At 48.8% G+C, this 27,757-nt stretch overlaps 3 protein-coding genes across 4 annotated transcripts in view; 2 read left to right on the top strand and 1 right to left on the bottom strand.

Moving 5' to 3' along the window:
- Positions 1 to 1,727, top strand: part of RSPRY1 (ring finger and SPRY domain containing 1) — a 37,280-nt gene extending 35,553 nt beyond the window's left edge. For both annotated transcript variants that reach the window (XM_070388387.1, XM_070388388.1), the window contains exon 15: positions 169 to 1,727. In XM_070388387.1, coding sequence (XP_070244488.1) covers positions 169 to 265 — 97 coding nt within the window. In that variant the 3' untranslated portion in view covers positions 266 to 1,727. The remainder of the gene's footprint in view (positions 1 to 168) is intronic.
- Positions 1,728 to 3,785: 2,058 nt separating this feature from the next.
- ARL2BP (ARF like GTPase 2 binding protein) lies at positions 3,786 to 10,310 on the top strand. The gene is made up of 6 exons (XM_005899879.3): positions 3,786 to 4,122; positions 4,879 to 4,940; positions 6,739 to 6,845; positions 7,804 to 7,889; positions 8,118 to 8,214; positions 8,863 to 10,310. Exons 1-6 carry the CDS (start codon positions 4,085 to 4,087, stop codon positions 9,097 to 9,099), a joined length of 627 nt encoding a protein of 208 aa, XP_005899941.2. The 5' UTR covers positions 3,786 to 4,084; the 3' UTR covers positions 9,100 to 10,310.
- Positions 10,311 to 12,112: 1,802 nt separating this feature from the next.
- The window catches only part of PLLP (plasmolipin), a 30,066-nt gene continuing 14,421 nt past the window's right edge, over positions 12,113 to 27,757 (bottom strand). The window contains exons 2-4 of the mRNA XM_005899881.2: positions 16,428 to 16,601; positions 14,313 to 14,435; positions 12,113 to 13,059 (exon numbers count right to left, since the gene is read on the bottom strand). Of these exons, the coding sequence (XP_005899943.2) occupies positions 12,943 to 13,059; positions 14,313 to 14,435; positions 16,428 to 16,601 (414 nt within the window). The 3' untranslated portion in view covers positions 12,113 to 12,942. The remainder of the gene's footprint in view (positions 13,060 to 14,312; positions 14,436 to 16,427; positions 16,602 to 27,757) is intronic.

Here is a 27,757-nt window from a genome sequence, read left to right as displayed (position 1 = left end):
GATTGAAGGTCAGAAGTGGAAGAGAGACTTACTGTTTATATATTTACTTAATGTTTCAGCCATGTGTGATTATTACCCTTTCAGTTAACATGCTCCATTGAGTCAGCACATCGTCAGTCTGACTTTTTGAAGAACGGACCTAACTGGTATCTATGTCTTTCTCCTCAGTGATCTGTGCATGGATTGTGCCTTGCAACTGGAGACCTGCCCATTGTGTCGGAAAGAAATAGTGACTAGAGTCAGACAGATTTCTCATATCTCATGACACACGTGAAGAGGCCTCATGGACTTATTTCTACTCAATTCCAGCCAATGTTGAAAAGAAAAACAAAGAAAAAAATCTCTAATCAGTTGTATGCACATTGAAACTTATAGCCATGGCCAGATTTTATGCTAAAAAAAATGATAGTTTATCAAAGACAAAATTCTCCTAGAATCTAACCCAACCTGCTAGCCCTGAGAAATTCCTTTTAAGGCCAAGGAAAGCTGAATGCCAGTAGCTAGGCCTATGGTAATTCCATGAAAAGCAACAGGAGACAATGCCCTCTTGAGTGCTGAAACCACACTGGATTTCTCCAGGTTGGGTTCATTTGCTTGTGTAACACAGGATGTTTTGTCTCATAGTCTAAAGTTTTTATTTTGGGCAAAAGTCATTATCGAGAAGTAAATGACAGCGTTTCTGGGTAAAGCATCACTTCCCATTGGTCAGAGAGCCACTGGTATCTTAAGCATGGATACTGCACTGCAAGACTTGAAGCTGTAAAACTAGAATCCCACAGGTCAGTACTACAAGCAACATGGAGGGCCTGAAAGAGGGTGCACAGACTGTAGACAAAAAAAAACAAAACCCAATTTTTGATATTTCAGTGATCCCAAAGAACATGCTAGTTGGTTTTTTTTTTAACTGCAGAAAATTGGTGGTATTTTCACATTCATGATGTTTCTATCCAATTTCAGTACCCACATTTTGTGAGGAAAAAAAATGTTTTAACAATGCAGGAGGAATTCTTAAATTAATTGCAATGTTAGACTGGAGAAAATTTGGTATTTAAGGTATTTTTAAGGTACCATCAAATCAGGTCTTTTTGGTTTTTGTTTAAAATAATTTTTTAAAATCAGTATTGTTTTTGGAAGTAATATACTTTGAAACTCTTGAACTAATAGTCTCAAAAACTCTTAGCGGACAGTCTGAGAGCACGTATTCCTATTGTTTAAAATAAATACATGTTTTTGAATAGTAAATTCAGTCATGGATTGTTGACTATGTCTTCATCAAAAGTGTTATTCCCTCTCAGGGTCTCTGGTGAAGACCTTCAAGAGTTTGGTTTTTTCTCCCAGAAAATTGGAAGGTAGAATTGTAAATTCATAGAACTTATTTTATAATGGTGTACCTCAGCAGCTGCCTTTCAATTTATGCCAAGTCCTTACTGAGTTTATACTTGAATAGTAAATATGTCTTCTCAGTTTTACAATGTCTTAAATTCAATGCACATTTTTTTCTTCCTTCCCCACCCTTTCTTGTTTGTAGTTCATTAAATCGTCCTATTACAGAGCTGATTTCCTTCCTGGCTGTACTTGTTGGGGTGCTGGATTTTTTCCATGTCTTTAGTCTTCCATAAATTCAAATATATATATAAATATATATATATATGTTCTCTTCTTTAGCTTGTGGTAAATACAGTAATTTGCATTGAATAAATAAAACATTTGTTGCCTTTTTTGACTTAAGATATCACAACTTTCATTGGTATCTGCTGCTAAGGTTCCAAGATATTATACTCAGGTTTATCCTTTCCAGGTTAGGATAGAATCAAGTATTAGAATTCAGAAACAAGGTTAATCACTTATTCATCCAACAAACCTTTATTGGACACCTAATATATCTCGGGCACTGCAACTATGTGGTATGCAAAAACAGATCTGTTTGTGGAGCTGACGTCTGGTAGTGGGGAGAAAACTATGTTTTTCCTTATTGTAATAACTTGTTGAGTGCTTTGAGAAAGAACAAGGAGAACCTAATTTAGATGAGGGGAAGGAGAGAAACGTCACTGAAGGAGTAACATTAGTAAAAAAAAAAAAAAAAAAAAGGAAGTAGGACCTAGGGATATAGCAAGGCAGAGACTGAAAATATTGAGCCAGTTTCTGGCCTCAGGCGGTTGAGTGACTGGCAGCTTCCACTTTCTGTCTCTTGAAATATTCTTGGACCTAGCCACCATGGTGTGGGAAAACCCAAATATCCATGAGAAGACCTACATGGAGAGGAACTGAGACAGCCCCCTACCCCTCAGGTCCTCCGTTCAACATCAACAACTGAGCTGTTCCAGCTAATACTAACTTGAGTAAGCTTCTTGGAGGAGGTTCTCTAGCCCCATTCCAGCTACCCCCAACTGATTCCAAGTAGAACAGAAACGGACTGTCCCTACCAAGTCCTGTCCAGGTTACAGATTACTGAGCAAAATAATTTTTTTTTTTTTTTTTTTAGCCAGGAAGTTTTGGGTGGCTAGTAACAGCTTTGCTGCTAAACCGCTTCAGTCGTGTCCGACTCTATGCGACCCCATAGATGGCAGTCCACCAGGCTCCCCTGTCCCTGGGATTCTCCAGGCAAGAACACTGGAATGAGTTGCCATTTCCTTCTCCAGTGCGTGAAAATGAAGTCCCTCAGTCCTGTCCGACTCTTAGCAACCCCATGGACTGCAGCCCACCAGGCTCCTCCATCCATGGGATTTTCCAGGCAAGAGTACTGGAGTGGGGTGCCATTGCCTTCTCTGAGTAACAGCATTAGATAACCAGAACAGATGGAATCAAGTTTCCTTCTCTGCTCTGATCCTATGTATTAACTCGGTCTGGTTATTTACCAAACCTTTCTGAATGCCTGCCTTCTACTTGGTACTAAACAGAGATAGTACCTCTGAAAACTGATCTCACCCTAGATACAACTGTGTCATGGTAACGAGTTTAGTTCCACACCCCACTGATAGATATTTTACGTTCATTTAAAGATATCTGCCCATTCAGGCTGGCCATCTGACCCACAGATCAAACATGAACCATATCTAAAATGTACCACACATTTGGCCAAAAAATAAAATGCAACCGAAAAGACACAATGTCTAGTGATCCAATCAGAGAACAGGTATAGGGTACCCTTTTGTAAAACTGGGCAGTTTTGGAGGGGGCTTATCCTGGAGCAAAGTCACCTGATTGCGTTGCTCAAAGTGGTTCTGTCAACGTTAATCTTGCCTAGTTACCCAAGAAACGAGTTACTGCCAAATAATCTTTTTGATGTGAATGTTCATGATGTAAATTACAGGACATCCACTTCTTGCTGTGGGGTTGGCTTTGGTAGCTGTCTCGTGGTAGTTCCACGAGAGGGAGCAACTGTCTCGAAAATCAAATGTCTGCACTATCTGGCTCAAAAGCTAAGGGATTGACTCTGAAAAGATTTTCGATTTACAGTGCTCTTAAAACCAATTTGAATGACTCAATCTTCTTAAATCTTGTAATTCATTCCCAAGTAGCAAGTGGGGAAATAGAGGCTCTCTCTGGGCTTCCATTCCTTTCTCTTCGCGTTGGGTACATCTTGGCTTTAATCGTCCGACAGCGTGAGTTTACGATAGTGAGTCCCTGACCTGCTGGATGCGGCCCAGTTTCCTCTCGCTATCCTCTATCCCTTTGCCTCACTTCCTTTCCCTATCTTTGTCCCGCCCCTGGTTTTGCGTAACGCAGGCCTGCGATTGGTTGCTAGGAGCCCCGAGGAGGCGGAAGGGTCGCGGTGGCCATGGTGACGGGAGGCGGGGCGTGGTAACTGACGCCGGACCCAGCGGCGGTAGGGGCGAGTTAAGCTAGGCCTGGTAGGGTTGGGGGGCCCGGCCGGCGTGTGGCCGCAGCCGGGGAGCCTGAAGCTGGGGCGTCGCGTGCAGGCTCTAACCGGCTAGGCCGTGAGCCGGCTGTGGCCTCGGCGGCGAGGCCTCGCGGATGCCGGTTGCAGCTCTGCGGTGCAAAGCAGAGGCTGCGCCCGGGCCGCAGGCAAAGGTAGAAGGCGAACGGGTCCGCTCCCCGACGCCCAGTGGATGCGGCGGCGACGATGGACGCCCTAGAGGAAGAGAGCTTCGCGCTGTCCTTGTGAGTCACGCCGCCCGAGCCCGGGAGGCTGAAGGCCGGGGCTGCTGGCGCTTGGCTTAGGCCTCCGCCCTGCGAAACCAGTGCCCTCAGTGGGGGTGGGAAACAAGACTCCCCCCTACCCACCCCACCCAAGTTCCCGCGGTAGACTGCCTCTGCGGCAACAGCGGGGTTTCAGGCGCGGAGGACAGGAGCGCAGCGTGGTGTTGCGCGATGATACACGCCTCTGTCACAATCCCCCGGTCTCCAGTCCTTAGTCGTCAGCAAAACCTGGTGGGTTTGAGCGGCTGAAGCCCGACCGCGGGTCAGAAGACCCTCCACCACTACCACACCACCATCCCCAGGGACTCTAATTTGTCCCTCCCCACCCCGGCCTGTGTGTTGACCGCACCAGGTTTACGCCCGCCCACAAGTAGATTGATGTGGGGTGATAGTGAAGATGCGGTGAGTAGAACCCACAGGAAATAAATGTGAGGAGCCTTAAGATGTCTGATGTGAGCCTTGACCCCTTTTATTTGTCCCTTCGTGACTCCTTGTGTCCCATCAGTTTTCTGAAAGTAGATCCACTACATTAAACTTCGATGTCACAGGTGTGTAAAATGTGTTTTCTTCAGTGTGCAACTGCTAGATTAAACAGTAAATCATTCTTAATTGTTTAAGCTGGGTGATGGAGAATTCATTTGAAAAGGGCCAGAGTACATTTGGGTGGGGGGAGAGGAATTAAGCTGAAACAGTATCTAATCCAGGTCTATTTTTCAGCTCTTCCGCCTCTGATGCAGAATTTGATGCTGTGGTTGGATATTTAGAGGACATTATCATGGGTAAGCTTCCCTACTCCGGCTCTTTAGTTTTTAGACTCTTGCTTATAACGACATTGAAAATCCACTTGGAGAGTTAATTTTTAAAAAGAGAGAAAACATCATGCTGCATATAATGTTGAAAGTGGCATGCTGAAATACGAAGGAAGCCGTCCTGTTGTTTGCCTTAAAGGCATACAGCCCCTTCTCCTGAAAATAATTGATTACCATAGATTCAGTCCCCAGAAGGGACTCATTCAGGTAACAGAGTACCTTGGAGTTATGGGGCTCATGGCAAAACTTCAGCAAATATTAACTACTTTATTTCAGAGAGTAAGAGCGGTTTGTAGTCTTGAGTCTTAATATTTTTGTGACATAGAGCAGTGTAATAGGTAACCATAGCACACGTGCCCATGAGGAACAAGGTGTCATGCTTCAGCTGGTTCCATATTTTCCTAGGTCCTGAGTTCCTATTTGTGGATTCATTTGGGCTTCCCTGGTGGCTCAGCTGGTAATGAATCTACCTGCAATGCGGGAGACCTGGGTTCGATCCCTGGGTTGGGAAGATCCCCTGGCGAAGGGAAAGGCTACCCACTCCAGTATACTGCCCTGGAGAATTCCATGGACTGTATAGTCCATGAGCTCGCAAAGAGTCAGACACAACTGAGCAACTTTCACTTTGGCATCCATAGGTCCTGCTAAGTAATAAGTGGTAACAGGCATCTGTCATTTAAGACAAAATGTGTGGGAGAGAAAAACTTGAAAAAAATCTCTCGTATGGGTGACTTTAAGTTTGCTGAGAATAAGGAAAAGAACACTGTTGTTTAGTGTTATTAGCTGTATTTGTTAGTCTTGTTTAGTGAAAATCACTTGACTCAGTTTTGTACCTTTGGGTCCTATAAAGGTTCATGACCTTAACTCCTAAATACAGATGAAGATACACCATTAAGGTCCCATGTCGATCAGAGGATTCCTGGTGAATGCTGAGGAATACCTGGAGTTCTTTTGGCCTCTACAAGAACCCTGTGTGCAGTGAGGGAAATGAACTTTCTGTAAGCCCAGGGCATTTATTCCTAAGTCTAGGCCATTTGTGAAGCATTCCTTTTGTTTTGGAAATGATATTCTATTTGGTTGTTGAAATTCCCTAAACCCTAATAAGTGTTTGCTATGACTCAGTCACTGTACGTGACTCCTCATCTAAATGCCACCTAGCAATCTTTTATGATAGGTACTCTGAAGTTGAAGAAACTGGGACTGAGAGAAATTAACCTGCCCAAGGTTACCCATTGTTAGTGGCTGAGGTGGAATTTAAACTCTGGTAGTCTAGCCTCTATCAGAGCCCATCCATCTAATCACTACACTGTTTCTACCACTGCAGCTGAATTTAAGAGAACGGTTTGTGGAGTTCCTAAGCCACCCTGCCCTGTCTGGCTGTGTTTAAACTGGACTAGAGGGTGGTGGCGGTGGTTGCACATAGTGTGAAGGCTCTTAATACCACGGAACTTTACCCTTAACACCTTCAGCTTTCCCACTCCTAAAGGTTGGCCATTTAGAAAGAAGACTTCCCTGGTGGCTCAGACGGTAAAGCGTCTGTCTACCATGCGGGTGACCCGGGTTCGAGCCCTGGGTTGGGAAGATCCCCTGGAGAAGGAAATGGCAATCCACTCCAGTACTCTTGCCTGGAAAATCCCATGGACAGAGGAGCCTGGTAGGCTACAGTCCATGGGGTCTCAAAGAGTTGGACGTGAGTTCACTTTCACTTTTCTGCTGCCATTTAATTCCTACATGTTAAAAAGAATATATGTTTCCTATTGCGATTCAGATGATGAGTTCCAGTTATTACAGAGGAATTTCATGGACAAGTACTACCAGGAGTTTGAAGACACGGAAGAGAATAAGCTCACGTACACACCTATTTTTAATGAATATGTAAGTGGGTTCCTATTATTCTTACTGGAGATTAGGATTTCTTTGAAATACGAATTTAGGATTTCTTTAAAATATGAATTTAGGATCAAATAATGTTGAAATCTGCTCAATTTTTAGAATCTGCCACCAGCACCCTGCTAGGAAGTCTAATTAGAATTGGGTTTAGTCTTCATTACCTATTGTTTTCCTCTGCATAGTTCTTGGGGCTGTTTTCCAAATAGTTAATAATCTCGTCTATTTTAAAAACATGGTTGACTTTATCATAATCCTGCTTTCAGTTACAGTATATGGGTTCACCATACCTTGCACTTACATACTTTTGACCTTTCAGCTTTCACACACTATTTTTTCTTACTACGTAATTCAATCAAGTGTGCATGACAGTTAGATAAAAGTGAAAACCAGTTGGTGGCAAAACCAAACTATAACCCAGGAACCTTGGCTCTGGACCCTTGGGTCTTTGTATATGCCAAGGCCCTGTGCAGCCTCCTGTTAGGATCTCCTCTGTCTGAGAAGTTTGAGCCTCCAGGACTTAATTCCTTGAATGCAAAAGTACGGCAGAGTTGGTTAAAGTTTCTTAAGCCAAGCCTCCGCTTGTAACAGATCCATGACTGCCTTTCACTGTATGCTTTTTCATCTGTTTCTTTCCACAGATTCTATCTACCCAGGCAGAAAAGCCCCCACTTACTCCACTCTTCATTTCATGCCATGGGGGGTGGGAGCCCTTCTGCTCTCTAACCCTATCCATCTGGGAGCATTCCTCTTGTTGCAGTGTAATTACCTGCGTACACCTCTCCCCTGGAGGGCGGAGGGCAGGGGTGGGATGAGCTCACTGAAGAGAGGAGCTGGGTTTGGGTTCTCTCTGGTGCCCCCAGCTCTCAGCTGGGAGCCAGGCACACAGAAATGTTTGCAAATGGCTGGAGAACAGGCTTTCTGAAAAGAAGTTTTACTGTTACAGATTTCTTTGGTAGAAAAGTATATAGAAGAACAGCTGTTGGAGCGGATTCCTGGATTTAACATGGCGGCTTTCACTACAACTTTACAGTGAGTTGAAGTTGACTTTTTTTAACCTCTTGGTACCTTGCTCCTCCTCAACTCTGAAAATTCATAGACCTTCCTCCTTTTTTTCCCCCCTAGTGCTTGAACATCAAGCTGCAGAGCACTTGGTGGTTAGGTCCTGGGTGGGAGGCCCTCCATACCTTTGAAGGAAATCTCAAGGAGATGGTCTGTGTCATCAATTGTTCATGAAGCAACCACCCTTTTCCTTCGCAGGCACCATAAAGATGAAGTGGCTGGTGACATTTTTGACATGCTGCTCACATTTACGGATTTCCTGGCTTTTAAAGAAATGTTTCTGGACTACCGAGCAGTAAGTCCTTCTTGTCTGTTATGCTACAGTGAACCACTTAGAAAATTCCAAGTGGACCTGTCAGGCACAAACCACCCTCTGTGCGCCCCGCTGTAGGACTGGCCAGTGTCAGCCAGACAGCGAGCAACGTGCCAGCAGAGCAGCTGCTGTCCCCCACTGGCCGGGGCCCGGGGCGCTTATGAAGAATTACACTCTCATAGTTTTGGTGAAACCAAAGGTCCCAGGCATCTTACAGGGTCCCTGTATAATCAAAAGGACAAAGCCAAAAAACAAGTCTTAATTGCCTTGCCTTTCTTGTAACGCAGGATCTTAATAGGAGAAGGAAATATTTTTCATTGAAGAGAGGTGTTTTTTGTTTTGTTTTGGCCTTGCTGCTTGGCACACAGGATCTTACTTCTCCCAATGAGGGATCAAACCCATGCTACCTGCAGTGGGGCTTAACCACTGGACCTCCAGGGTCCAGTGCACCCTGAGAGGTACATTTTTTGAGTGACCAGTGCTGAACAAAAATGCAAAATCACATCCTCCCTCTTCCTGTGTGCTCCCTGGTGGCCCGCCCTCCCACCCTAAGCATCTCCCTCCCCAGTCAGAGCTAGAAAGGACTTTCTTCTGTCCCTTGCCTCTTAAAGTTGTGATATTCTCTTGTAGGAAAAAGAAGGCCGGGGACTGGACTTGAGCAGTGGTTTAGTGGTGACTTCACTCTGCAAATCATCTTCTGTGCCAGCCTCCCAGAACAATCTGCGCCCTAGGTCCCACTTCAGGCTCTGGGCTCTTTTGGACGTCACCAGCTCAATAGACTGGGAGAGGCTTTGGCTAATGATGTCAGAAGAATACATCTTGGAAAGACTGACTCTTCTGCAACTCTTCATTAATGTTAAGTGTTGATGGGTCAGAAGATAATTACCTGACCTTCCTGGGACAAGACATTCTTGTTTCTGGTAACCCTAGTACTCCTCCCTTAGTAGACCCCTCTCTGAGGCTTCAGAGTCTGGTCCTGCAGCACACCCAAGTCCAGCATTCTACCTGGGATGCCTGTCCCCAGCCTTCATGTCGGGGTGTCCATGTTGGGAAAATTCGCCATCATCAACTCTTCTTGGCCCAGCAGGCCTTACATATCCCAGGAGGCTTTTCGTGCATTCACAGCTCTTTATATGGATCACAGTTTTGAGTCCTACAGCCTCAGTGGGGGTTTTGACTGGGAGGATTTATTTAGGGGTTAACTGCAGCTAGCTGCCCATCTCAAGATTTCTGAAAATCCTACCATCACAGCTAGTAGGAATCAACTTACAGAGATTTCCTTTACCTAAAAGCTAACATGGGAAAATCAATTCCTAGTCTTACATGCACAGTCTTTGTATCACTGTCTTCTACAAGTCCAGATGTGGTCCCATTGTTTCCATAACCCTCGTTTACGTGTGTTTGAAAAACTATTTTTATAGATGAATACTCAGGCTAACCTAGTGGATACAATCTTGGAACTTCCATGATTACCCACTTCAAGATCAAAGTATTATATGCTGTGTGCTTTTTAGCTGTTAGTGCTATGAAAGCTAAAATGCTTTCTACCTTGGTGGTCCATTTACTGGGTGCCAATGAATGTATGCTGGAAGTAGTCTAAAATATATCCTTTTCTTAGAGCATGTTCGTATTTGTGCAGGTTTGCTTAAAACCCTTTCTGTGTAAATCAGCTCCTTAGGTTTGGGGTAGGGGCTCTGCACTTCCTTTTTCGCTGTCAAAATAACCCTACCAAGATAGTATTCCATGGTCTAGCTTAGCACGAGTAGGAGATAGCAAACAGCTTTACTGGTCATACTGCTTAGATTCAGTACATTGTCTTATTATAGTGTTGGATAGAACATTACTGGCCGGAAAACATGAGTGAAAGAAAAAATGTAGTAGTTCAATTCCCAATGTGTACTTAGTTTTTTGTTTTTATTTTTAAAGTAAAAATAGGAATCTCTACCAGTTGACTCTTTTGGTTTTAAAGGATGAGCTACAGGCTGTGTGTTTTTCTGTACCGACATGGCACTTATTAAATACTTTTGTACCATGAGTAGAAGTTGAGGTGTTTTGCATAAACCATCTTTCTAAATGAACCAGTCCCTTGTGTACTATTGCTGCTGCCATCAAGTTATCAGAGCTTTGGTCTTTCAAGCCAAAGGCTTCCTTAAACACTGACTCTCCTGGCCTTGCTTACCCTTCTTGCTCTTTTTATAAATGGGACTGCCCGTCACAGGCCAGGCATGTTGGAAGCACTTGATGAAGACCCCACTGATCAGTCTGGGTGAGAAAAAGCAAGTGGACAAATCAAAAGATGAAATTATGAAAAGTGAACAAGAAAGGCAGATGGGTTGTTTTTTTTTTATCCTTTTCCACTCAGAAAAAAAGCAGCCAAGCCTGCTGTAGCTTTCCATTAGGAAATAGGCTTTCTGATTTAAAAAAAAAAAAACTTACTAGAACTCTCTCTCTGTCCACTCAGGAACTTATGTCATCATGTGCCACCTTTAGAGGGGCTTAGGTGTCTCTTCTCTTCCAAGGAGACCGTTGTTCTGTGGAAGAAAAGCTATGACTAACCTAGACAGCATTATTAAAAAGCTAGAGATATTATTTTGCTGACAGAGGTCCATATAGTCAAAGCTGTGGTTTTTCTAGTAGTCATGTATGGATGTGAGAGCTGGACCATAAAGAAGACTGAGCACCAAAGAATCGATGCTTTTGATCTATGGTATTAGAGGAGACTCTTGAGAGTCCCTTGGACAGCAAGGAGATCAAACCAGTCATCCTGAAGGAAATCAACCCTGAATATTCATTGAAAAGACTGATGCTGAAGCTCCAGTACTTTAGCCACCTGATGCAAAGAGACTCATTGGAAAAGACCCTGGGGCTGGGAAAGATTGAGGGCAGGAGGAGAAGGGGACAACAAAGGATGAGATGGTTGGATGGCTTCACTGATTCAATGGACATGAGTGTGAGCAAACTCTGGGACACAGTGAAGGACAGGGAAGCCTGGCATGCTGCAGTCTGTGGGGTCACAGAGTCGGACACAGCTGAGCGACCGCAACAGGTATGGCCAGCATGAGAAAGCGCAGTGTTTGGCCCCAGCTTCGGAGGACACTTGCCTCTTCCTATAGCTTAGGCCTCAGCCCTGGGCAGCACTGTTCACCCACACAGCAGGGGCTGAGGACTTGGGGGGCATCGGCCTGAACCACAAGGTAGTTGTTTGACAAAGCATGTTAACATCTCCACCCAAAGAAGCTGTTTCAGGGTGTCAGAAGCCTAGATGAGGATTTTGTTTTCTCTTAAGCCTCAAAAGAAAATAGGTTGGTCCTCCTTAAAAATGCTCTTCTTATGGCTTGATCCTGCAATGACTATAATTTATTATTCAAACTCTGAGGAACTGGAGAGTAAAAAGGGATGCAGTTAATTGTCATCCCAGGACAACAGGCCCAAACTAGGCCTATACCGGGCCAGCTGGGAAATGGGTATCTGACTTAACCTACCCCCTCCACTGCCCCTCTCCCCCAGAGAGGAGCTCATCCACAATTGTTTGAATCTAGTTACACTTTCATTGTTCCCAGTTTTTTAAGGTGGGACCAAGGGGTGCCCAGAAATGCCTGTGGCTTGTTATTCAGAGCATGTTGTGCTGTAGTAGGAAAATAAGCTCAGGGGGACCCCCGCCTGCTGCTCCCCCTTCTCTCTACTATCAGCTCCACACACTAAGCACCTGGATTGTCTGATCTCTGAACTTCACAAGCTATCAAAGTAGGTATATCAACCGATTGTTTGAATCCTCGGATGTGAAACCCACAAATACAGAAGGCCAACTGTACTGACTTAGGTTGCGGCTTCCTGGTGTTTATAAGCATCTCTAACTATGATTCCCCAACTAAGTTCCAAATAAGTTCTTCGGTCTTTATTTTTGTAAAAAACAAAAAGTTACCACCACGCACAGGGCAGCTCACCAGCAAGGCCTTACTTTCCCTCCCGTCCCAGGTGCCTAATTAACAGCGTCAGGGAGGCAGTCAGCATTGATGTTAGTTTCCCCAAAGGGAAAATGAGAAAACAAGGGCTTGGGAAAGGGAGGGAAGCCTGGATCAGATTTTCATCACTGAGAGTCTCTTAAAACTGATTTGTTTTAAATAACTGGTACGTTCAAAAGGCAGGAAAGGAAAACCATGCTGTCAGAATCATAACCCTTTCTACATGCTTCCCTACAAGTGAACATGTTGGCTTGGGGGAGGGTCAAACCAGAATTAATGTTTTCAGGAATCAGAATGGTTTCATGGGTTTGCTCAGCTTTCCCAGAACAAAAACTAGGATAAATACTTGATGCTTGTTAGGCTTATTCTATGGTGGGCCAGGGGCTGTGGGTGTAGAGTTCACTGTTAGTGTATTTAGTGCTGGCGAGAAGGCTAGGTCTCGGCCTTGGACACGAAGTCCTAAGGACAAAGCAAGAGAGTCCTGTATCCCCCATCACCTTCTGAATATGGAGGGCAGAGAGGACTATCTTGGCTGTTGGCCTGTCTCCAGGCCACATGCCTGCCAGAGGAAGGGTCCTGATTCCTTGGGAGTGTCGGGTGAGCCCGAGGAGCCTGATGAGCAGAGATGAGCATGCGTAGTCTCTTCCAGGCTGACTCTGTACAGGGCGCAGACTTCAGGCTTCCGGAGCCACCTGCACTGGGAGCAGGCCGTAGCCTTCCGCCCGCAGTGGCCCACGGCACAGGTGCTTTAGGCATAGCCACCAGCCATCTGACTGGTGGCTGCATTGCTGCCTACTCCTCGCCAGGCCTGGAAGCTGAGGAAAGCGCTCACTCCATAGGCAATCATCACTAAACACGAAAAGAACTGAAAGAGAAGACACAGAGGTGAGTCTGTCTGAAGCACGGCATGTGGGGCTGGGGGCCACAGCAGTGAAACACAGAGGGTAGGCACAGACAGGGGAGCCAGAGCCCCTCAATTAACCGAATGAGCCACACCAACTCCTGCTTACCCGTACAGTCATTTAATGACTATGAGGCTGATGGGTACCAGGTTCTGGGTACTAACTTTGCATTAACCATACAGGCAAGGTGTGTCAGACTGAGCGGGAAGCCTGGACAATATGCCAAGAGTGACAAACGGGTAGGAGCTGCTGTAGACACAGCTCTGGGATTTCGTTTTTTAAACGGCAACATTCGAAAGCTGCCCTAGGAATATTATGTAGTTCACATTCCAGAAGTCTCCATGTCTCTCTTCTGGTGACTGAGTTCACAGATTTCAAAACCATCCTCACCAGGAAGAATGAGGAAGCCCAAGTCCTGGTCTGGTCCTACCCGGGGCTCAGTCTAGGTGAGTCCCTTCACCGCTCTGAGCCTCAGTTTCCTGGCCTGTCAAAAGGGTTGGCAGTCCCTCTCCCCCCGACCCTCCTGTCTTCACACATACAGGGAGTGGAAGAACACTCATGGGTGATGCATGCCAGGTGTGTGGGGGTTCTGACACTTTACCCGACATGGAGCCCAAGTTTGGGTTGCCTAGGAGAACCTGAGTATCTCCCAGATAGTTTAAACCAAAGGGTTTTTGCCCATGGCTTTCTCAAAGGTGGATGATAGAGAGCTTCTAACAGACTCTCGAGGAGACATACAACCCTAGATCAGTGTGGCACAGCAAAGTTCAACAGGTAGCCCAAGCTTCACTTGCCAGCCCAAAGCATTTCCCAAGCATTCTGGTTCCTCGGGGTTAATTTTGCTGTTAATTTTGGACACCTGGTGGCTCAGTGGTAAAGAATCCACCTGCCAGTGCAAGAGACAGGTTCAGTCCCTGGATAGGGAAGATCCCCTGGAGAAGGAAATGGCAACCCACTCCAGTATTATTGCCTGGGAAATCCCATGGAAAGAGGAGCCTGGCAGACTGTGGTCCATGGGGTTGCAAAGAATTGGACTCAACTTAGTGACTAAGCAACAACATGGACACCTGTGAGTCCACTGGGAGCTGGAGGGTTACTGAGCATGTGTCAGGTGCCTGGCCTGGGGTCAGGGAGCAGTGGGAGCCCAGGGGCATAGACCTCACTTTGACCCGTCTCCCCTGTAACTGCTGAGGGTGCCCCAGGGAACCATACTCACGGAGGCTGCTGCACGCTGGTTATACGGCTGGCTGCCCTTCAGGGATGTCAGCTCAACCGAAGAAGAGCAGGTGATGAAGGCCGTGATGTAGAGAACAGTGGCACCCACGTTAAATACCATTAACTGGGGGTTGGGGGAGTGGAAAGAACAGGCTTAAGACATGAGACTCTTATAGTAACTATGGAACTTCCTGTTCCCACTGACACATCCCTTCAGTAGCCAGAACAGGGACTAGAGCTTGAGGAGGAGGATGGAGACCGCACGGGTTTTTCCCACTACAAGGGCCTCCAGAGACAGAGGTCTACACAGGACCAGCCTGGAGGCCCTATGAGCAGAGAACACAAACATACTGAAGGCTGAGAGATGGGGGGCTAAAGTGATCTGGCTGGAACATCAACAGATCCACGTGGTAAAACTCACTCCTGATGGCAAGAGGCCAAACCGAGCCTGTCTCTGAGTACTCCAGCTGAAGGGCCTGCTCCTCCGTGGTGGCTCCCCGCCAAGCCTGGTCCTTCTCATGGCCCCTGAGGGCTTGGCTCTGAGGCTGACCCCGAGATCGGGGGGGCGCTGGGGGGCCCTCACATCCCTACCTCTGCCCCCAGTGGGAAGAACCTATGCCTTCTGGCCACATCCTAGGCTCTAGGCCCCACGTCAAATGCCATGGTAAAGACCCTCAGCTGGCTGGCAAGGAAGGGCCCTGGGCTAACAACCAGTCCCAGGTCCCAGTTCCCCAGTGCTTGGTCCCTGGAGTCAGTTCTTAGCAGATCTCTTAGCCCAGCCAGACAGCAAACTGATGGCCCTCGGGCATGTTTGGTTTATCTCATATTTTTAAAAAACAATTACCAACATTCTAAAATTAGATTTCATATAAAAACTAAGATTTCATATAAAACTTTCAATCTTAAAATATCAAGATTTGGCACCTGCATTCCCACTAACAACAGTTAGAGCTGAGTAGAGGCGGCTTCCTATGGACGGGTTCTCCAGAACCCCTCCTGACCTACTTTACTCGTATGTCTTTATGGCCTCTTGCCCGGCCCTAAAGGGAGCTTGTAGTCCCCATCCCAGAAAAGCCCGATTTGGCAATCTTAACTCCGCCTTATCTAGGAGTGTGAGGCACTGCCCTGCCATCATGGCCTGGGAAAGGAGCCTCTCCCATCAGCAGCTGTGACTGGAGCCCCACAGCAGTGCTGAGAGACACCAAGGCCCTTCCATCTCCGGAGATGTCTTTCTTCAAGGCTCCTAGGACACAGGGCAGGGGCTGGACCCCGTCCAGGAAGTCAGGCCACTGCCTCGTCACCCCAGGATCTTCCCTCCAAGCCCAGTGCCCACTGCAAACACCACCTGGCTCCTACCAGTGATGTCAAGATCTAACAAACCCGGTCTGTCTTGAGGATGACTCACGTTTCCTCAGCTTCAAAAGTCATTGAATTGCAAACAATGCTGCCTAGTCCCAGCCTTGCTTGTCTGACAATCACGTGCCTCTCTCGCCTCTCTGCTCGCTGAAAGCCTCAGACCCCAGCTGCAGGGGTTTTCCGGGCTGGAGAGAAAAAAAGCCCCAGCAGTTTTCTCTGTGTCTGGCCAGGGTACTTCCTATGGACACTCTCAGCTCTGTGTTCTAAGGAGACTGACCTGGGCAAACTGAGGACACCACCCTCTGCCAGGCTGCGGGGGCCTCACCCTGCGCCCAGCCCATCCTGCACACACCAGCCCAGCCTCGGTGACTCCTGCCAGCTCATCCCAGCCTGCAGGCCCAGGGCTGCCGGTCTGGGCCCAGCCAGAGCCACAGCACCCCCAGAATCTAATCCCGACTGCCCACCCCCCAAAAAGGAAAAATATTTCCAAGATCCCAAACAGCACCTCACTTGTACTCCCTCCGTGGGAGAAAGGCAAGCCTGAGTCATCCTGGATTCAAAGCTGTCAGCGCTCAGAAAAAATGGACACCCGAACCATTCATCCTCCTTCCCCCATCCCCATTCAGTTCTACAGGCCGAAGAGGACTTCAGTCAACCCCCAGCCGCCACTTCTCACTTAGGGAAGGTCACATTGTCACAGCCTGCCCAGAGGCAGAGGGGTCAGCCCAGAGCCACCCCTGGGGCTCCTATCCAGACTCACCACCAGCGGCCAGGGCACCATGTACAGCTTCATGTGCAGCTGAAACAGGTAGAGGACAAAGAAGATGATTGTCACCAGCCAGAGGAAGACAGCGACGAACATCACCCAGCCATAAGACGGATACAGGTGGTACGGAGTGTCAGCAATCAGGGCCCACACCAGCAGCCCCAGCACCTGGAGGGGATGAGACAGAGCCAGAGTCTCCCAGAGTCCCCAGCGCTCAGGCCGAAGGCCACAGAGCAGTTTCCAGGCCTTCACCATGGGGCGCCCCCTGCAGGACACATTTCTCATTGGCCCGAGAAATATTTATTTGGCTTTTACCACATGTATACAAAGCCCTTGCCTGGTAACTTACCTCCTTCAGACCCCAGCTGAAATGGTACGTGCTCCAGGGAACCTTCCCTACTCCTCCAGTCTGGGCTCCAGAGCCCTCTTCTGGGCTCACATGGCCCCTCAGGCACCACCCACCCAAGACGAATTCTGTTTCCTTCCCCAGACCAGAAGCCACAGCAGCACTGCCATCCACTCGGCTGCCTCCAGGGTGAGACCCCTGCAGCCCTGGAGAGGGTGGTCTCCCGGGCTCATCCAGTTCCCCAAGAAAATGACTGGCTCATTCATAAGTGCATGCTGGCACCCAGGACAGGACCCGAGCTCGGCCAGGGGCTTAGGAAAAGCTGCTGAAAGAAAGATGAAGTCACCAGCACATCCCTGAGGCAGGGACACAATCACAGAGGCCCGGAGGTACAGTGACATCTGCCTGGAGCCCCACCAAGCCCCCTCCACCCAACCTTCTCTGACTCTCCTAACTGCCTGATACAGGTGCTACCATCCCTGCCTTCCAGGTGAATCTGGGCCTTGGAGAAGCAAAGGGACTAGCACACCATTTGTATATGGCAAGGTGGGCCCCAACATCCCGGAGTGTGCAGAGTAGCTAACACCACGGCCTCCAGAGCCAACTGCCTGAGTTAAAACCCACTCCTCTTGCCAGCTGTGTGACACTGGGGCAACTCACAGCCACTCTGTGCTGTGTTCACAGCACAGAGCATGAAGAGCATACTTACTCTATAAGGTCAGTGCCCATGAGGGTTCATGTATATAAAGGAACTATTCCCAGCTGAGGACGCCATGCTGCAGGGAATTCTACACAGGCAGGTCGGCTGACCCACCTCAAGGGCATCCTGGGGAACTTGGCAGAGTGGTACCTTACTTGCTCAGGAGCAAAACCCCCCTCTGCCTGCTGGTTTGGAGGACAAAAATTTCCCCAGCTTCCCAGACAAGAGAGAGCTGTCACTCACCCCAGAGCAGCCAGAAAGGGTCCCCTAAAGTGAAAGATATTCAGTCATATCCGACCCTCTGAGACCCCATGGACTGTAGCCTGCCAGACTCCTCTGTCCATGGGATTCTCCAGGCCAGAATACTGGTGTGGGCAGCCATTCCCTTCTCCAGGGGATCTTCCCAACCCAGGGATGGAACCCAGGTCTCCCACATTGGAGGTGGATTCTGTACCATCTGAGCCACCAGGAAAGCCCCCAGAGAGGGTCCCCTGCCAAGGACCAAAAGGGAAGTTTCTGTATCAGCCCCCTCCACGTGTGGGGCGGGGCGGGGGTGACCCTAGCTGGGGCCTGGAGTCCACGAGCCCCTTTGACAGCTTTCCTTCCCCCCACCACCGGAAGTGAGAGGTAGAGCCCTGGGCTTACCAGTCAGCTGCTGGGCTTTCACCCTGCCTGTGTGGTGGGAAGTGTCCCCACCTCTGTGCAGCTCCCCAGGGCACCTCTAGTCCACCCGCTAGAACCCAGACCCCTGGGTTTTGGGCGTCGCTGCGTCTCCAGTGCCCTGCAGTGCCGAGCACATAGGACCTGCTCAGTAAACACATGCTCAGGCGCTAACCGGCCTCAGCTTCCTTATCCAGGAAATAGGGGCTAGACACCCTTCCCGCACAGGTGCTGTGTGTTATAGGAGGACTCAGGTCTGAGTCGATAATATGCTCCCAGCCTTGCCTCCCCCGACGCACGGGTGGGAGTGGGAGACTCAGGGAGGCACCCTCTTCCCCTTCTCTCCAGGTTTTTGCACCCGCCCCTCTTCCTCTCCTGGGGGGGAGGGGTGAGTTCCCAGGGATGCCCACCTGGCACTGCACCCCGCCAGCCTTCCTGCCCCACCTCCAGCCTCTGGTGCTCTCCTTCAGCCACCACCAATAGACTAGGTGGCCCTTGGGGCCCAGTGTGTGGTGAGGATGGTGGGACAGGGAGCAGGGCCTTGTGGACAGTCACACCACTGGAGGGGAGTCCTTATCCATGAGGACCCAGAGTCAGGGTGTCTCAGCCCAGACCCCCAAGCTTTTACCACTCATCCTTCAGACAGACACTGCCCTAAACAGACACATCAGTGGGGCCAAGAGCCCCCAGACCCAGGGGAGTCACTGCTGGAAAGGAGAAGAGACACCCCTAAAGCAGCAAGGCGCAGGACCCTTCCAGGGGCAGACAATTATCTCCTTGTCTTTTTTTTTCTGGCCATGCCACTGGGCGTGCGGGATCAAACCCATGCCCCCGCCCTGGGAGCGTGGAACCCTAACCACTGGACTTCCAGGGAAGTCTCTAATTATCTCCTTGCTTTAAAGTAGGGTCCTTATGGGCCTCCATGCCATCGTGTTGCCTGGTTACAACTATCTGAAAGGAAGTTAGAAAATGCAGTGAGTTAAAAATCACGAAGGGAATGATTTGGGTTTACATTAATGTACACTTATCAATTGGTGGTGTAATCACTCATGGGCTTGGTCACAAATAACCACGTAATGCCCTCTGGCTCATAATGTGCCAAGCCTCAGGTGAGCACCTTCCCTTTTATTTCACTGATTTTCCCATAACCCTCTCATTAGGCTTATTTATTAGCCCCATTTTTCAAACAGGAGCTCAGAGGAAAATGTGTCCATGGTCATCTGTGGTCACCCATGAGTCAAGGACAGGGCAGGGCAGGACTTGAACCCAGGTCGACCCTTCTCTGAAACCTGGTCTACTAAGAGTTACTTAGTGATGTACAAAAAATGAGGACACTTGGGCTGGCTCCGAGGGGTGAGGCCCAGCTGGCATCCCGGCTCCCTGGTCTCTGCCTCTCCCTCCTGCTCAGCCCTGGTTTCTAGATCAGCAAGTACAGCCTCTGGGAGACAAAGCTGCTGGAATAAGCAGTGAGAATATCTGGCATCCCTCTGGCCGTGCCTCCCTGGCCCTGTGCCCAGGGAGCCGCCTTGGTTTCTGCTCTCCAACAAGGAAGGTCCATCTGAACCTGACAGACTGGTTTTTCCCGTCCCCTCACCCCCAGCCCCAAGAATCTGCCGGAGCACCCCAGTCCAGGATAAGGCACCCCCGCGTGTGCTGACCCTCTGCTGGCCATGGGAAGCTGGGCCCAGGCCTCATCTCTAGAATGTGCAGGAGCTGCTGGACCCTCCCTCCTGCTGTGGACCCACAGTCCAGCTGGAAGAGGCCAGAAGACTTGTCTTACAGTCCAGTCCAGAACGGTAAACCCCACCGTGCAGGGGAAGCGGGGGAGCGGAAGGCAGAGGGCAAGACAGACAGCCCTGACTCTGCCACCCGCCCGCTGGGCTTCGTCCAGGTCCTCGTGCAATTCTAACACCTGCTCTCTGAGCACAGGCCCCACCATGTGCCTCCCTCTGGGTTCACTCATTCAACAAGTATCTGTTGTGGGACTTCCTGGGTGGTCCAGTGGCTAAGACCGTATGCTGCAATGCAGGGAGCCCAGGTTCGATCCCAGGTCGGGGAACCAGATCCCACAAGGCACAACCAAGAGGCCCCATGTCACAACTGAAGATCCTGCATGCTGTAACTAAGACCTGGTGCAGCCAAATAGGTAAAAACTTTTAAAAATTGTAAAAGCCAAACATCTGTTGAGCACTTAACACTGTGTGAGCGGTAAACATGGGAAGCCCTGCTCTCCCGGAGCTCTCATTCTACAGCTGGGTTGGGGGTAGGGGAGTCAGATAAAACCCAAGTACACGAGGGAAGCACAGGAAATGTGTTATGGGGAAAATTCAGCTGAGAAGGGATAAGAAGGTCAAGAAAGATCTCACTAGGACATGAGAGCGGATGTGGGGGTGGTGGTGGGGGGAGGTGGCAAAGGGAAGGAGCCAGGTAAGGAAGAGCAGAACTCTGTGCTTTAACAAACGCTCGAGGTCCCTGTCTCTTGCCCCCATGTTCCTCTGTCCCCATGCTTCTCTACACATACACCTGTGTGTCTTACTCTTCAAAGACTGACACAGACACACACATAACAAACATGCACAGAATGAAACCTCACCCCTTGGCCCTTGCAAACACTGAGGCCCCTGTCATGCCTCCCCAGGCACCCCCTGCAGATGAACCAAGAGAACTGTCTGGAAATCCTGAAGGAAAAAAAGATATATATGCCCTTTCCTTCTTGAAAACCTAAAGATTTCAGATGAGGGATCTTGTCTTTAAACGACAACTCCCTTGGTGGCTCAGACAGTAAAGAATCTTCAGGAGAAGGAAGTTCAATCCCTGGGTTGGGAAGATCCCCTGGAGAAGGAAATGGCAACCCATTTCAGTATTCTTGCCTGGAGAATTCCATGGACAGAGGAGCCTGGTGGGCTACAGTCCATGGGGTTGCAGAGTTGGACATGACTGAGCGACTAACACTGCCAAAAAGGTCACATTTACACATGCTCCAGGACGTTCGCGCTTCCAAAAATTTTTTTCTCAACTGGTTAACAGAGATTTTTTTAAAAACCACCTGCTGAGTCAGAGAGGAAAGGGATTAGTCACAAATGCCTGACCATGAGGCATTTGGTGGGGGGCAATCAGTTGGGGGGGGGGTGCAATCCAGGGGCTGAGGTTCTTATAAGAGGGAAGCTGGACATAGAGACACACACAGAAAGAACACCATGTGAAGATGGAGGCAGAGATCCGAGTGATATGTCTCAAGCCAAGGAAAACAAAGGATTCCTGGCCAGAAGCATGGGACAGACTCTCATTCAGGGCCTCCCAAAGGAACCAACCTTGCCAGCACCTTGACTTTGAACTTCTAGTACTGTGAGACAATAAATTTCTGTTGTTTTTTAACTGACCTAGTTTGTGGCAATTTGTTATGGCAGCCCTAGGAAACGAATACATCTTTCTTCACTACTCTTTGAGGCTGTGAATGGCTGTTATGATCTGACTTAACTGGGAGATGTTGGCATTAACTGATGAAAAGTTGCTCTATTGACTCCCTGGGTTCAAGCTCTGGCCCTGCCAGCTTACGAGCTGTGTGACCTCCTGCAAGTTGCTGAGCCTCTCTGTACCTCCCTGTGCTCATCTTCAAAATGTGCCGACCTTACAAGGGTAGATGTCAATGAAGTAATGTACAGAAGGCACTCAGACCAACACCCAACACAGTCTTGACACTCAGTACAGGCCCTACTGTCATCATCACTTCGAGGGGTTAGAACCTGGGCTTTCCAGTCCATTCTCTGTGCCTGGTTTCCTGCAGTGGATAGGGTAGGAATAGCATGTGCAGTTCCTAGGGGTGTGAGGCTTGGTGAGATGAAGGTATTTAACCTTAAGCACCAAGCATAGTTCCTGGAAGATAAGGGTCACCTCCCCACACCCACCCCACCCCCACCCATCAGTGTGGCCCCTCCCACCTTTCAGATAAGGCAGCTGGGCTTATCCAAAGGTGGTGGAGATATGGAGGTGAAGGGGAGCAGAATGCAACCCAGCCCCACCCTAGGACTCCTCTTGCAGCTACACTCCCTCCACTCCTCACAGGCTAAGGGTCCCAGGGCAGAACCTTCACCTGTTTAGACCTGTCTTCCCCTCTGTACAGCAGAAGCAGGGAGGTCTGCTCAGCGTTCTCCAAGGCTCCTCTCAGTCTGAGCCCTGACACTCCTCAACTCAGGCCTCCTCCAGGGGTACCCACAGCCTTTCCTCCCTCGTACTGACTGAAGGGACTCTACCAATCCCAGGAGCACTCGCTAACTCCTCTCCTGCCCCAAGACGGTCACTCAACTCTCCTTTTAATATTCTCCATTCTCTGGGCCGAGTAAAGCCCTTGAGATTTGTTGGGTGGCCTTACCGTTGTTGTTCAGTCGCCAAGTCATGTCCGACTCTTTGCAACCCCATGGACTGCAGCATGCCAGGCTTCCCTGTCCTTCACTATCTTCCAGAGTTTGCTCAAACATACTTACAGTGAGTCGGTGATACCATCCAACCATCTCATCCTCTGTCCCCTCCTGCCCTCTATCTTTCCCAGCATCAGGATCTTTTCCAATGAGTTGGCTCTTCACCTCAGGTGGCCACAGTATTGGAGCTTCCAATGAATATTCAGGGTTAATTTCCTTTAGGATTGATTGGTTTGATCTCCTTGCAGTCCAAGGGACTCTCAAGAGTCTTCTCCGATACCCCAGTTTGAAAGCATCAATTCTTTGGCACTTGGTCTTCTTTATGGTCCATCTCTTGTAGCTGTACATGACTACTGAGAAAACCATAGCTTTGACTTTGTCTATATAGACCTTTGTTGGCAAAGTGAATGCTCTGCTTTTTAATATGCTGTCTAGGTTCATCATAGAGTCACCTAACTTTTTTGGCTTGTGTTTTCATCTGACACATAAGAAGCTTGGGGACATACCCCAATGCTGGTCACCTTGTTAGGGGAAAAACACCGACTGAAACCAGCCAAACTGGTCAGGCACCACAGTAACTCACAGTGCGTGAGATATTTTACAACAGAAGGTCCTGGTAAGGAACACAGGACTAACACGCCACCACTAACCAGAAGAATTTGGGAAAGGTCAAAAGGAGATGTCACCGCTCAGTGTCCGACCACCTCCCAGAATCCTTCTCACTGGCACCCGTCTTGGCTGAGCAGTGCATGCACCACCAGAAAGGACCCTGAATCAAGAGTGATTGGCCAGAGACAACGAATTGGCCTAGAAACGAATCCTGTCACCATCAAACCCGAGATCACAAGCCACATGGCAAAGCAGTTCTGGGTTCCCTTACCCTCCTGCTTTCCTCTTGGACGCCCTTCCCAATAAAGTCTCTTGCTTTGTCAACACGTGTGTCTTCTCGGACAATTCATTTCCGAGGGTTAGACAAGAGCCCACTCTTGGGCCCCGGAAGGGATGCTCCTTCCTGCAACCACCTCATAGGCATGTCATGCAGGTAAAGAAAGGAAAAAGTGAACAGTTGTAGAGGTTGTGAGTGGCTAGGAAGGCTGTTAGACAGCCTGGGGCTTAGAGGGAGCAAACCCGAGTTGGGGGGTGGGGTGGCAGGAGAGGGGACACTGTGCCCCAGAGCTAACATTGTGGTTTCAAACTCAGCAGCCACCGAGGCAGGCAGGTCACAGAAATGACTAAGGTGGGCCAGGGGAGGTCTGTGGAGCTGAGAGCAACCAGCTGATGTCTGGGGGAACACAGGCCTGGGATAGCCAGAACTTTTTTTTTTTTTTTGGATTGTACCCACCACACAACATGCAGGATCTTAGTTCCCCAACCAGGGATCGAACCCGTGCCCCCTACAGTGGAAGCACAGATCCTTAACCTCTGGGCCACCAGGGAAGTCCCAAGAAGTTCTAATTTTTAAAGATATATTAGAAATCCAAAATTCTACATGAAATCTTCAGTTTTTTAAACATTGGTAATGAAACCAAATGTTTTGGGAACAATTTGAGGGCGGGGCCCATCCAACAGCCCCCAGGACTCCCTTCTCCCCACTGCACCTTCCAGAAAACTGAGGTCCAGGGGACCACGTGAACCCTTCCTGGGGTTTCCCCGCACAGGGATGCATCTGGGCAGCTCAGGACACTCAGAACTTGGCCTGGCCCGGCCCGGCCTCCACCCCCGCTCTGGCCCTTCTCCCTATGGTGAAAGGGACTTTATGGGGACAAAAAGCCACCCATTGTGTCACAGGAGACAAAGGCGCAGGGGACAGAGGCGCCGGGCGGCGGGGTGCCACCACAACTCCACACCCCACCTCCTCCCCTTGCAGAGGGGTAGGCTCCTTGGAATTCCCACTGTGTACTCTGCAGGCCACGCCAGGGCAGGTTCATAACCCAGCCTGGGGCCAACTGACCAGGTCTGGGCTGTTATCTAACTCTGCCAAACCTCCCTTTTGTCACCTGAAAAGCAGGCACAAAAAGTTACCACATCGAGTCACTGAACAAACTCTCCCCCAAGGGCCCACTCTGTGCCAGGCGCTGTTATAAGCATCAGGGAGTATGGGGCGGGGGGAGAGAGCCAGGCAGCCAGGGTCCCCACCCACAAGCACGAAGCTCCCAGCCTGGGTTGCCAAGGAGGAGGGGGAAGAGGGGAACACTGACTCAGGGCCTGGGTCACCTTCAGGGCTTTCCAAACAGAGCCTTTATCACATTGCTTCTTATTCCTGAGTCCTGAGTTAATTAAAGATGAAAGAGACCTCTACACCCCTACCCTCACAGCCCTGCCACCCCCAGAACCCCCTAACTGGGACCTCCAGCCCCTGCATGCAGACTGAATGTCAAGGAGCTCACTGCCACCATCTTCCTCTGGGGTCTCTCTTGGGGTTCTAGAAAAACCTTCCTAACCTGAAGCTCAAGCAGCACTCTGGGGCCAGAGACTAAGCAGGTCCCCTCCATGTACAGCCCCAGGTGTGTGGAGGTAGGTGGGGGCCCCCTGAGGCATCGCCAAGGCCTTCCTTCCCTGGGTCCCAGAGGCAACAGCAACACAGCCCCTCAGTGAGGTTCCAGAAATTTAGACCCTACCTGCCTGCCTTCCCACCCTCCTCCCTTCCCTCCACTGGGGTCTCCTGGTCTCCCCAGAAGGCCAATCTGTGCCTTCTGCCCAGCACAAAGACTCTTAACAGCCACACAGAGCTATCCCAGGAAGGCCTTAGACCCCTTGAAAGCCCAGGTCAAGTGCAACTCAATTCCAGCCCCTCCCCCCACCCCGCCCCAGTGCTTCACTCCCAGGAAGCCCAGCTCTTTACATAAAGCACACGGCCCATTTCACAGATGGGGAAACCAAGTCACTTGGAAAAGATGAACCTCGCCCAAGGTTATGCACAGTTAATGGTGGTGCCAGTTCTGTGACTCAGCAGATAGAGAGATGCCCAGTGGGGAACACAATTCCAAATCCCAGAAGGTAGGGACATTCCCTGGAGACTAACTGGGAGGGAATATCAGTGCCCTGGAGGTGGGAGCAGAGAAGGGGCAGGGGCGGTCCTTGAACCCTGAGGGGATGACAGAAGCAATGTTTTCAGCACCCTAGTCTGCTCCCTGCCATTGGCCCTCCAGAGATAGCTGGCTGCAGGGATCACAGGCACTTCACAGCCCCATGAGACCTGGCCTCTCTGCCTGCTGGGAATAGGGTTGGGGTGAAACCATTTACCAGACTGGGACTTGAACCCATGTGCTGGAACTCGAACCCAGCCAAAACCCAGCCTGGGACTTGAACCCACGTGGCTGGGACACTAACCCAGCCAAAACCCAGTTTGGGAAGCAGAAGGGAAGGTCCATCTTCTGTAATTCTGGATACCCGATCTAGGGGCCCCAGGGACAAGGGAGGCTCCTTGTTTTAGTCTACATGGGCTGAAATCCCTACGTAGCCATCTTGATGCAGAACTGCTGTAACTGGTTCCTTAGCCTTCTTATGTATCTTCTGGATGATGAAGCCTTTTTTGAACCAGCACCAGGGTACATAAATATGTATAAATGACAAAAGACTCAAAAGGCATGGTCAAACATCTGATTACAGTGTACGATAAAGTTGGTTACGATAACCAGAATTACAAATGATCATATTTAACATAATATACCAAATAACCCTAGTTAAATATTTCTCTTTGAGATAACACAGGAGCCCTCTAAAACATCCCAAAGTTAGTTTTCAGTTAGATAAGATCATAAGTCACTAGGAGACTATACTTTTTCCCTAACCTAAAGGTTTTTTCCCTAAAGATCTCAAAAGCAAATACAAATCACTTACAGGCAAAGAAACTCATCTCAATCTGTTTGTCCAAAGAAGGATTTCAAGAATTCTTTGGAGGGAGAAATCAAATCCAGTCTTATTTTACTTTAGCCCATTCCTAACAAAATCCATTTACCCAACTAAATTTAATTCAGTCTTAGAAAATCCTGATCATGTGTAACCCTTTGCCTATATTAATCACACCAAAAAGCTTAAACCACTTTCAATTTTTCAATCTTTCACTTTTCAATCACCAGATATCAGTTTTGTCCTGAGTATTTTTCAGATAACATGAGAATGAAATGAATTCTGGCTGGATTATTTTGTATTTTGAGTATTTATATGAGTATTTAATTTCCTTTAAGTCAATTAGAGCTCTTTTGTGAATTAACTTTTGGCAATATTAGACATCCAGAACACACATATAGACACATATGAACACACAAACACAGAGACCTCATAGTTTCTATTTCAGAATTTTAGTCATGATCTTGAGAACCCAAAGCATTCTCCCAAAATAATTCCTAAATCTGGGAGAGGTTCATTATCATTTTGTATATATTGAGGTAATCCGAAAGGTGTGATTATCTTTTTAATCAAATTCTTTGTTACTCTTTCTGTCCATGTGGGAAAATTCTCTAGCCATTTAATGAATGTCTGCTGCTGCTGCTAAGTCGCTTCAGTCGAGTCCGACTGCGACCCCAGAGACGGCAGCCCACCAGGCTCCCCCGTCCCTGGGATTCTCCAGGCAAGAACACTGGAATGGGTTGCCATTTCCTTCTCCAATGCATCAAAGTGAAAAGTGAAAGGGAAGTCGCTCAGTCGTGTCCAACTCTTAGTGACCCAGTGGACTGCAGCCTACCAGGCTCCTCCATCCATGGGATTTTCCAGGCAAGAGTGCTGGAGTGGGGTGCCATTGCCTTCTCCGAGTGAATGTGTCTACCTTTACCAATAAATAATTTGTTTCCTCTGGACTTGGGCATCTGAGTAAAATCAATTTACCAGTTCTTCTTGGTGTTGAATGGGTCTAAATAATGGAGGAGGGGGTGGCATTTTTCTAGGATTATTTTGTAAACATGTGTCACATGATTTGGTAATCTGGGCCACCACCATTTTCATTCCTTTACCCACAAGCAATCTTTGTAGTAAATTCCAAAGAGCTTCACATTCATATCTTACTTCCCTGGTGGCTCAAACAGTAAAGCGTCTGCCTGCAATGCGGGAGACCCGGGTCTGATCCCTGGGTCCAGAAGATCCCCTGGAGAAGGAAATGGCAACCCATTCTAGTACTCTTGCCTGGAAAATTCCATGGACTGAGGAGCCTGGTAGGCTACAGTCCATGGGGTCACAAAGAGTCAGACACGACTGAGCAACTTCACGT

The sequence above is a fragment of the Bos mutus genome, chromosome 18 (assembly GCF_027580195.1).
Source record: "Bos mutus isolate GX-2022 chromosome 18, NWIPB_WYAK_1.1, whole genome shotgun sequence".
Lineage (NCBI taxonomy): Eukaryota > Metazoa > Chordata > Mammalia > Artiodactyla > Bovidae > Bos > Bos mutus.
Note: the sequence above shows the minus strand (reverse complement) of the source record. Positions and strands in the feature narration are given on the sequence as shown.